The 12,062-nt window shown below is 39.5% G+C and overlaps 1 protein-coding gene across 1 annotated transcript in view; it reads right to left on the bottom strand.

The window, feature by feature from the left end:
* Positions 1–7,427, bottom strand: part of znf385c (zinc finger protein 385C) — a 99,790-nt gene extending 92,363 nt beyond the window's left edge. Inside the window, exon 1 of the mRNA XM_085351785.1 lies at positions 7,100–7,427. Coding sequence (XP_085207911.1) covers positions 7,100–7,427 — 328 coding nt within the window. The remainder of the gene's footprint in view (positions 1–7,099) is intronic.
* Between the last annotated feature and the right edge of the window lie 4,635 nt (positions 7,428–12,062).

The following is a 12,062-nucleotide window of genomic DNA, read 5'->3' as shown; positions in this document are numbered from 1 at the left end:
TAGTTGTAGTAGTAGTAATATTTTCCATACATGCATCAATATGTGTAAAATATGTATCCACCAAGAGTACTTTTGACTAAAAAACTCTCTGTGGCATTGAAATATTGCAAGCATTGTAGCCGTTTTTCTCTATAGACAGAATGAAATATAGCCAGCATTAGGAGTCATAAAAGAGCCATGACATCTAAAAAATATTGAGTTTAAAAAGTTCACTTCTTGTTGAGCTGTTTACTTTATTTCATCTTCAGTAAAGTAATTCTTCAATCTCAAAACAAACACATGAGTATTCGCTATGAATTTTTAATATCATTATGGAACATTTCCATAAAAATAAACACTAAAGCGCATAAATTTGCACCTGAACTCCCATTGTCACCCAAACATCTGGACCATTTCTCTTCATTCAGCCCTGTCAGCAAGCTTCTCTACATATTATTGCCCATGATAACAGAGAGGACTCTCTTAATCACTGGCACATTCATCTTTCAGTATGACTAGCTGCCCCACATGTCCAGCATCCATGCCAGAGAAAGGGAGAGGAAGAAAAAAGAGGTAGGAGGGGAGACAGGAAGGAGAAAAAAGAGAGCTTGGACTCATGTCAGCTCAGTGAAGCATGGAGGGAGGGAAATACACGCCGACATGGAGAAGATTCGCTGCAAGTAACACACAGACAAAGACACACACACTTACATACACTCTTATTTAAATATTATATTCTTTATCTATGCAATAAACCTATAAACATCTACACCAAACACAGATACTGTACATATGCAGACTGACAGAATCAGGAGCGTCAAAGCCTCTTTTTTATATTTCCACACTCTGAGTTACAGACTGTGTAACATTTAAGAAATCTAAAAATATCTGAACTAGATGAGGAGGATGTGCACATACATACACAGACACACAGAAACGCAGCATAGCTGTGCTGGAGCTGAGGACGCAGCAGAGCTGGCTGCCTCGGGGAGTCAGCAGAAGGTGAGCAGAGATAAGGCTGCGTGATTGTGACTGCATGTCAGAGAGAATCTGCACACCACAACAATTCAGCGTGCTGTTTGACTAATACACACAACACCTAAAACAACACATAAACACACAGCCACAGAGTCACAAACTATATATGTGTGTGTGTGTATGAATCACATGCACCAGTGTACCAAAACTGGGAATTTAAAGTAAACAACATGTAGCTTCTTGTGTGTACGATAAAGTGTTGGGTGCATACTACTGTAGAATTTATCAGGTGTGCTCGATGCTTGCTGGACAGCTGTCTCTAACCTTAAAAAGCTGGTGGCATCAAAGACCAAATGATCAAACACTTTGCATTACAGCATATCTTATGATAAAAGTTGCACTTCAGCGCACAGCAAAGACCTAAGCTGACAGCCGACATGTGACTTGCAGTCTGTTGTTCATGTAAGGGAGAATGTATCCCCTTTTAATAAAAATAGATCCAAACTAAAGACACACATTTATCTGTAAAGTAACTGTCAAAAAAGTTTTCGTTTATTTTATTCCTCACATTTGTACATCTGTTCTCCGACTCTTGGTTGATTATTTCAAAATTTGTTAAATTATTTTGATATGTGAGTCCAGGCTCCAGGTATGCTGGTTTAGAGCCTAGACAGAGCCGTGCTGTTCTTATGCATGCGGAAAAGACGTAGTCTGGATAGCACCATATGTTGCCCCCCGACACCCCTCCATACAATCACTGATTCTGCCTTGGTAAATGTGTGCTGATAATAAGACAGAAGATCACACTTTTCTTAAGCCCAAAGGACAAAAACCAGTTTGTAATATGGCTTTTTATGGCTTGCTATTAAAACAATTAGTTCTGAGATGGCAAACTTTTATGAACAAAAATTAAAGTATGATTTTGCACCTATACCAACTTTTTTTTATATTTCCTGCAAGCTTTTTAGCCATTTAGGGCAATTAAGTGCTGCTTTGTGTAAATATATTTTAGAGCTTCAAAAACAACACATGACTACAAATTAGCTTCAGTCTCCAGACGTATTTGCAGCAACGTGGAACTGACTCGGTTAAACCAAATCTGATTCATACGCAGTATTTATGAAGAACTATTTTACATTAAACTGGATACAATTTTAAAACATGTTTGGAAAAATCCCTGAAGGATATTATGTGATCGCTGAATTATGGTGTGGTTACTTGAACTGCAGTTCAATACTGCAAATTCATACTTGAAATGTGCAATTCATGTGCAATTCACTTGTATTTTTATTTTTTATTCCTATTTATTCTATTTATCCCCTTCGTATATTTTATTTATATTGTCTCTGTATTTATATATATATGTGTGTGTATATATATATATATATATATATATATATATATATATATATATATATATATATATATATATATATATATATATATATATATATAATATTCTGTAGCTCTGTAACTTCTGTCAGTGCTGTGCTTTTTTGAAAATCGAATTTCCCAGAGGAACCCACCCGAGGGATTAATAAAGTTCTATCTAATCTAATCTAATCTAATCTAATCTAATCTAATCAATATCTCTGGAAGTGTATGAGTCATTTATCTTTTACAAGGACTTCTACATGAAGCTCTGAAGACTCAGGGCTACTGGTTAGCCAGCATAAGGCTTTAAGATAGAGTGTGATTATTAACAAAAAAAAAAAAGAACAGTGAAATATTTTCTGGGTTTGAAAGATTTTACTTTTCACATTAGTTACAAAAAAAAGAGAAAATGTGTAATTATTCAAGTCACCTTGCATATTAACTGTGTACTTTCCAATTTCTTAAACCGATTAAAAAACAAAGTGCAGTAATAATCAGAGGTAATAAAATAGCCTCAAATAATGTCAGACTATTCCCAAATTAAAGTTTCTTCCTCTCTGTAGAAAAGTAATACCAAAATTATGTACGCTTTTTTGATCAGACAGTTTAGGATGGCGCATGGGCCCTTAGCAGCTGAGTGCTTGGTTCAGCTCTCAGCTGGCTGGACCTTTGCTGCATATTATTCCCCTGCACTCATTTCCTGTCCATCTCTACTGCCTTAAAAAAGAAAACAATTACGTTAAATGTTATTTTAAGAAGCTACTTTATCATTAAATACCGAAATATACAGATTGTTTTCTAAAAGATAAAGGCTGATTAATTTGGGGAAAGCCCTGTCATATTGGATTTTTTTGCTATGATTGCTATGATTTAATGTTGATTACTTTTACTTATTATTTCAACTTACGCACATTTTATTTTGCAAGGGTTCCAGTGTAGCACTGACAGTGTTGGGCAAGTTACTTTGAAAAAGTAATTAATTATAGTTACTAGTTACTTCTTCAAAAAAATAACTGAGTTAGTAACTGAGTTACAAGATTCTAAAAGTAATTAATTACTTGAAAAGTAACTATTGCGTTACTTTAAAAAACAAAAGTTTAACCCTCTGGGGTCCAGGGTATAATTGGCCATTTTTAACTACTTTTGATTTTCCCTCCACATTTCACCTTTAAAAACTATTTACTTTGCCTTGTTTAGTATCATCCTTTTCAGCACAACCTCACGTGTCTGAATTTACAGTTATGTTTTCATTTTGACATACTGTATTAACACAATTGATCTAAAATCAGGCAAAAACATAAAATCCGATTAGAAAAAGTTATATTTTTTACTGTAACAACCACAAACATGTTTTTTGAATCATATTTCATAACTTTAAGTGCAAATATAAATTGTTAATTTTAAAATCCTATGCACAAGTTTTGCAAACAACAAAGTTATTTGCATCCATTTACCTTTTACCTTGATTTTTTAAATAACCATTTCAAACTATTTACAGAACAATCAGCTGTTCTGCATTCAATATGATGCCACACAAATTATTTGTGTCACTCCAAAATAAAAAAAATAATTTCTGTCCACTATAAAGGAGAACATCACAGCCTAATACCTGCAGGTCTGACAGCAGGTGTATCACTCCTGTTTCTACCTGGAGACAGCAGTCGCCTCATTGTTCTGACACACAACACAAAACTATCCACAACACTGCACACTAACTACACAAGACAACACACACTCCAAACATGCTAAACGTCACAAATCTCTCATATCTCAAAACTCTCTCTCTTTTTCTGCTGTCTTTCTTTCTCTCTCTCTCTCTCGCCATCACTTCTAAAGCTTCCCCCTCTTCTTAAACAACCAAAGGTCATGTCGCCATATCATTTTTTTGATTGGTCGACATGGTGCATTTTTCCACCAACACGAAATGGCTGTTTTTTTGTTTTGTTTTTTAAATTTTTTAGTCATAAGCAGAGAGCGCTTGCTAGCGCTGTCCTTAGACAGTAAACGTGACAAAACTATTCAGGAAAAAACACACGTATATATTGTTTATCATGACTCTGGTTTTACGTGGCCTATCAACACAATTTTCACTGGTATATATCACCTTGTTGCTTTGTCTTTAAGTGGTCATGTGATTGGCTTACCACGACTACTTTATCCTTCCTCAGTTAAACAGCAGCACTCATGTGATTGTTTTGCCTTCTTAGCTCCAGGTGTTGTGCCAAAAAGTGATCATCTGCCAGAAAGTGTCCACGGGAGCGCGCGAAGCTGCTTAAAGCTGTAGCACCCAGATTACTTATGTGCGGTAAGGTGAAGACAGCTTCAACCGTCTGTTTGTTGAAAAATAGTAGCGCGACCGCACCGCATTTTCTTGTTAGTAATGGCAACTGCGTTGTAACGATAGAAATAGTAATTAGTTAGATTACTCGTTACTGAAAAAAGTAACGCCGTTAGTAACGCCGTTATTCCCATCGCTGAGCACTAATGGGTTTTACAGATAGCTCTTTCAAACATCAGCTAAGGGGTGCTTAAGCAGGAAAAAAATGCTTAATGGCATCCCGTTTTCTTTCTTTCTTTCTTTCTTTTGCAGAACATTTTTAAGAATGATTTAGCTGTAATGAAGGGAGATGTTTAAAAATAGACGCTATGACACTTTGGTCTATTGGTGGAGCAGTGTCTCATCTGAGAATATCTGCAATTTGCATACAGCCCCTCAGCTGTCTTGGAGATTAAACTGTTTAACACCCCTTGAGTCATTTCAGGGTTTGACATTTAACCTGTTAAAGAGCTCTCTTCGGATAAGGTTACTCTTCCTCCTCAGAAAAATCTAACCGTAATCATATCTTAATTTTGCAAATGCTGATTTGTGTGACAAAATCACACCTGCTCAAATGCAAACACATCTAAACACATTATCTATTGCACCTGTTTGAGGACAGTGACAGACTTCCAGCACAGAAACCAGCTTTGCTCAAGTATAATCACAACGTTCTCCCTGTTTGCAACACGAATACAAATGTGACTTCTGTCTCATATGATTAACATGTTGCTACATGTAAACCACCTAAAGGATGTGCCAGTCTGTGTTTGAACTGGGTTTCAAAACTTTGTTAAACTCATAGTACTAAGAAAAAGTTTTGAGTCACCCCTCTGTTCTTTACATTTTTCTTCCAAGTGATCTTATAAAGTTTTTCTTTTGACATTGGCGGATTTTTCAGTACTTTTAACTCTACTCATTTGGCCCCTTAGACCTGTTATTCTAGCATAAAAAGGGCACCTAATTCAAGGGATTCATCGGACATAATAGCCAACTTAGCAAATTCACAATTTTGAATTAGATCTATAGGCACTTTGTTCGTAGGAACCTTTTGCAAAAATACGTAACTTGTTCTCGTTTTTTTAGACTGAATCTATGAAAAATGCCAAAGATAACACAGTTTGACTAAGATAAAATTGTAATTTTGCACTAACAAGGTGATTTGCAAAGAGAGTCAAAAACCTTCCATATCTTGGCATGGTGAACAGTGTATCCTTAAGGAATTTGAGTAAACTGGACAAGTGAAGGGTTAAAAAAAAAACTATCTATAGCTGATAAAACAGTATCTGAAAGTCCTTTCCTTAAACATAGTTAAGTAAAGATCAGCTGAAAGAGGATCGGAGAGATGCACTTGGCCCTTTAGTTGATTCATCTACTGTTTGCTGAAGTCTGATCAGAAACAGCCTCAGTGTAAGTGTGTCTGTCAAGAAGTCATTCTTAAGGAAAGGACACTGGGAGAAAAGACTGAGGTATGCCAAATTACACAAGAGCATCTACAGCCATCTGCACAGTAGAGGCTCTGTCATAATGCGGGGCTTCGTTTCAGCGAATGATGATGGGGATCTTGTCAAAAGTAAATATGAATCTAATTTCATCCCATGGATCCTGGAGAACTATTCCTGGAGATTACTTAAAGAAATTAAAAGAAACCTTTCCTAAGAGAGTTCGGCTTGTATTGAAGAATAAATGTACTCATACCAAATATTGATGTTCAAGTCTCTAAGCATTGTACCAACTCTTTTTTTTCCACATTAATACTGCATTTCCATTCTTATTTCCATGTTTTTAATAAATAAATAAACCTATTTCCTATTTTCCTGGCAAATTATAAAGAAACGAAGGTGACAGACTTTTGCACAATGCCCTGTGTATTTTCTTTTTATTGAGATAAATGAGTCTGCATACATGTTTTGGTCGCATGTACGTCTTTTGCCGAGGCTGGAGACAGAGCAAAGAAGCGAATGAAAGTGTGAACACGTCAAATTTAACTGAGAGACTGATTTCCCTGCAGCAGAGCTCTAAACAAGACTGTGACTAGAATGAAAAAATGTCCAACTTCACTCCAGCCGCCTCACTTCCAGGAACACAACCATCAAACACAAGCAGCACTTAATTAGCTTCTTGTTTTCTAACTTCACTCAGCTCTGCTCTACTTGTATGCTACTGTGTCCGTGCGTGTGTTTGTGTCTTCAGCCCAAGGCTGTGTCTGAACACATTTCACCAAATAGAATCCAATTTGTTTAACTTCTATTCAACACAAATACAGAGGAATGGCACGAGGAACTTGTGACAGTGTGCTGTGAACAGTGTGTGGGATTCTGTTAAGCTGCATGACCCTTGTGCTGGACACTGTTATAAAAATCCAGTTAAAGACTTTATCCACTTTTCTGCATGTATATCTTATTTTGCAACTTTAAACAAATGGTCAGTCAAGCAGCGCTTAAGACCTACCTGCGTTGTTTGGTATCTTGCCATTGCTGACTTGCTTGAGTCTCTTTTGGTGGGATTTGCCATTGTAGTGAATCTGGGCCTGTGCAGCTGAATTCAGCTGTATGTTGCACACATCACACAATGTGTAGCTTCGTTGCTTCCTCTCCCTTTTTGGTCTGCAGAGCGTAGAATGCAAGGCGCCCCCTGGTGATTGCTCATCTGGTCGTACGCCCTCATCCCCTATGCTGCAGGAAAGCTCGCTGTCCATTTGCACTACCAGCTCAGTGCTGCCCGTCCTTTTGTCCAGCTCGATTGTTGGCAGCAACGACGGGCTGAACGGACGTTTCATACCTGTGGTAGAAGAAAAGAGCAAGATGGAGAAGATGTTTAATACAAACTGGAAGAAAGTACCCTTAGAGGCTAGCAATTACATACACACAAAACCCAAGGAAACATTGGATCCTCCTTTTCTTTCTGAGGAAGGCTAGAGAAGATGTGTAAAACATTATGGAATAACTTATCACAGTCTGGTCTGGCCTGGCCCATCCAGCAAGGAAAACCCTCTTAAAACCTGATAGCTGCAGAGGACAACTGCAAAAATACCCTTGATTCCTAAAGTGTCAAGGAGTGTGTGGAATCAAATACCCTCTGAACAGTGACACGTGTATAAAAACAAAAAACATTTATGAAGAGCCCAAAAAGATGATGCTGTTCATCTGGATGTTTATTTGGACATTTATGAAGAGATTAGGAAAGTGTGAAAAGAAATGCTGGGCACAAGTGCAAGCATGATCACACTGTCAGCTGTTGTTCATATGGTGGAGGTCCGGGGTGCAAGGAAGTACCACTTGGGGGAGACAGAGTGCTGCAGTGTGACTCTCAGAGGAACAGTAAGGCTCCTATGTCAAGCTATTTCACTTAGGATGACTCCATGGCAGAGTGCTATCTGTCCCCCCCCTGCAAGCCAAAATGCTGCAGTGGAAACCATGCCGCCTCTATGCAGGATCTTCAAGTAACTGTGCATGGAACAAACAGGTGCATATAGGGGGAAAAAAACTATAAACTATACAACCTACAGTATTTCTTCAACATCAGCAGCTTTAGGAAATATAGAAGTATATGGGATATTAAACACTTTATTTACCAGAACTATGTACAAATGGATAAAGAGACTTCTGTAAATGTGTCTGCTGAAGATAAGCAGGCCAAAAATATTGAAAGAGACAATTAAGATTCTCCGAAGAAAGCAGTTGAAAATAAGAGCTATTTGTTTCATATGCATCCACTCCACATAAATAAATGAAAAGGTAGCTCTACTGTAGCTCTGTGAAGGATTGAGCCATCACCACTGTAAAATGTCCCTGAAACACACCCAGCTGTGCATTTCTGCTGCTGGCTTTTTTGCCTCCGCCTCAAGTTATTTATGTAAACAACCAAACTGCTCAAACACATGCACCAAACACACATACGCAGAGAGTAAAGTTGAACCTATGACACATACGTACATACAAGCATTAAGAGAAAATGCTCACACAAGGACACACAAATGTGAGCAAACACACACACACACACACACACACACAGTACTCAAAAACACATTAGAGCAAGCAGCCTCCATGAAAGCTGCTATTCACATTGCCAATCTGGGAGCACTCAAGAGGCTCCATCAGATGTTTTCTCAAAAGCTTTGAGCAATGCTGCTCTCTGGCACTGAATGAAAAAAAATCTCTGTAGTCCTTAACCACGCAACCTTCTCACTCCTGCCAGACAACTCAACTAGTCACCCTAAATTAGCAAGGTTGTAAAAACAAGAACCTTAGTGAAGACATGCAGAACACATAGAGAGCATATTGCACCCTTGCAAAAGATATTTCCTTACAGACCATTAAAGAATCCTAACATTCATATATACATTTATTTTTTTTCAGCCGGACAATTCTGCAAAGGTAGATTGTGACCTTATGCAGACCATGCTTTCAGATCATGCAGGCATGACTGTTACCATAGAGACCAGTGTAGCACAGATCTGTATGTTAAAAATTATTTTTAATTTTATGTGAATAAAGTTAACTTTAGAGCTTCAGTGGAAATGTATGTAGCATGACACATAAAAATGGCCAAGCTCACAGAAGGAACGTATTTCTACCTGCTACACTATCTACATTTTGAACATGAGTCATCTGGTTATACAGCTATGAAGAAAACCTTTATATAGGGATTTGACACACGTAAGACTGATGTACGTAAGACAGTTTTTTTTATTTAGAAATATTTGAAATTCTCTGTGTATGTTATAAAAGTGAGATTTTCATTTAACTGCGTAATTTTGATCTTACACAGATTTTCACAGCTAATTCAGTCAGCTTTGTTGTGTTACTAAAATAGAAGAAGAAACCCGGAATCTCTAGGCTGCATGCTCTTAAGCTTTTCAGTGCATCTATATTTGGAAAAACAGGGCTGCAGATTGTCTCGTGCTTTTAAGTACATACAGGGTTGTTCAAGGAATTCACTTCTAACAACACTCACCGGTGTCCCTTACTTCTCTGTCAATGTTATGATACAGGACAATGGACAGAACCAGCTACTTTCATGAACAGCAGCACCAGGACCAAAAGGTTTCTCCAGCTTTTTCAACAGTGAGTATGTGAGTCTGTTTGTACTGAATATCCTGCAGTGACTTTAAAGACACTTCCAGCTCAAGGTAGAAGCTGTGTGAGACAAGAGTCCATGCCGTGTCCACACAGAGATCTGTAGGCTGACACAGGACAGGAGATTGTCAGGGGGTAACCCTGGGGAAATGAGGGAGGGCAGGAGGCTCTGCCAGCCTTGCCATGTCCGCCGTTTCCGCTGTCTGATGCACCCCCACGCTGCACAGCCTCCTCCCTCGGCACATTGGAAACATCAATCACTGCTACGATCTTGCTGAAAGACTGAGGCTCACCCAGCATAGCAGCTCAGCAATAAAAACTCTATTTACGATCTTACGTCCGCTGCTCGCTGATCCTGAAATACTGTTGCACTTTCCCCAGCTTAAACCAGCCACTGGCCCACCTCAGACAGCTCCCCCACCCATCCTCTGTGGCCAGTTGGCATGGGGGCATTCTGGTTCAGGCAGAAACTGGCTTCCAGATGGACCGGCGCAAACACTGCATGGCAGTTAGCAGCTCTTAAATCACCCTGATGAGAGGGGAATACTGACAACAAGTGAAGCCAATTGGAAGCAGAGATTTGCATGCAAGTTACATGTTCCACATCCAGTTCAAACTGCCATGAGACAGACATGCATGTGTACAGGCATGGCTATACACAAACCATGCATGTGTACAGTTGCACACACAAACACAAACATATGCTGACCTCAGTTTTTTTTTTTTAGTAAAGGGCAGCAATTCATCAAACATGCAGAAATTGCAAACTAAACACAAGCATTTAAAATTTATAAAATATATATTGAATCTGCTGTCAAAACCACATGGACTCATCTTAGCAACGCAACAAACACAACTGAAAAAAAAATGAAAATAATCTAATCAAGCTAACAAGCATTAAAGCAGCTACAACACACACACACATATGCGGAGATGTCGTGCATTCACTGGGTAAGAGGAGATTAAAAAAATAAAAGGAAATGAAGTAGAAGAAAAAGACTCCTGTCTAAATAATTGGATACAAAATATCAATAGCCCAGATTTCTTGCATAAAGCAATCCTGACAGCAAGGACTGTAAGCAAAATGACTGCAGAAGGGGATAATCTATTTCCCTGTCTGATGCATTTCAGATGGGGAAGGATCAAAATCCTCCTGACAATCAACTAAAGCACAGAGCATTTATTATAGAGGTCAGTGGTGCCAGGGAGGCAGAAAGAAACACATGGAAAGAGTGAGGAGAGATTGGTAAAGACAGAACAAAGTCATACGCTGTTATTGCGATAATTCTCGCATGTTATCGCAATAACAGCGTATGCCCCCCCCCCTCGGCCAACGCGGATGCAGCCTGTGACACTCTCCACTCAGTGGTCAGCAGACTGCAAACACAATCTCCGAGAGCCCTTCTCATAATATCAGGGGACTTCAATCATGCCTCTTTGGACTCCACACTGCCCACCTTCACCCAGTATGTGACCTGCTCAACCAGAGACAATAAAACACTGGACTTACTGTATGCCAATGCTGAAGAGGCATACAGTTCATCACCTCTCCCTCCACTGGGCAAATCTGACCACAACCTGGTGCACCTTGTCCCTGTGTATGAGCCCTTAGTGCGCAGGGTGCCACCAGCCACCCGCACAGTGCAGAGATGGTCAGAGGAGAGCGAGGAGGCTCTTAAGGACTGTTTTGAGTCGACTGTGTGGGAGGTGATCTGTGACGACCATGGAGAGGACATCGACAGCCTTACTACATGCATTACTGACTATATTAATTTCTGTGTGGATAACACCGTACCTACCAGGACTGTACGGTGTTTCTCCAACAACAAACCTTGGATTACCCCAGAAATTAAAGCTGTCCTCAAGCAGAAGAGGAGGGCCTTCAAATCCAAAGACAAAGAGGAGTTGAAAAGGGTGCAGAGAGAGTTGAGGGGACTGATAAGGAATGGGAAGGACAGCTACAGGCAGAAGATGGAGAACCAGCTTCAGCAAAACAACGTTGGTGAAGTCTGGAGAGGCCTCAGAACCATCTCAGGCCACAAACAGCAGAACTCTCTGCCTGGGAGGGATGTGAGGTGGGCAAATGAACTGAATCATTTCTTCAACAGATTTGATTCAACCATGAGACAGTCTACAACATCGGCTGCAGACTCACCCACCCCCACTGCTGCTGTTCCACCTCTGACACCTCAGACACTTCACACCTCCTCTATTCACCCTGCTCACTCCCCCCCACCCCCAACAACAGCATCCAATACACACTCAACACAAGGCTCCAGCCTGTCTCTCTCAACCACCCAGGTTAGGAGGGAACTGAGGAGGATTAATGGCAAGAA

The sequence above is a fragment of the Diplotaxodon limnothrissa genome, linkage group LG4, assembly GCF_057381915.1.
Source record: "Diplotaxodon limnothrissa isolate DT_005_m linkage group LG4, D_limnothrissa_male_GT1.1, whole genome shotgun sequence".
Classification (NCBI taxonomy): Eukaryota; Metazoa; Chordata; class Actinopteri; order Cichliformes; family Cichlidae; genus Diplotaxodon; species Diplotaxodon limnothrissa.
This window is presented reverse-complemented; position numbering and strand designations above follow the sequence as displayed.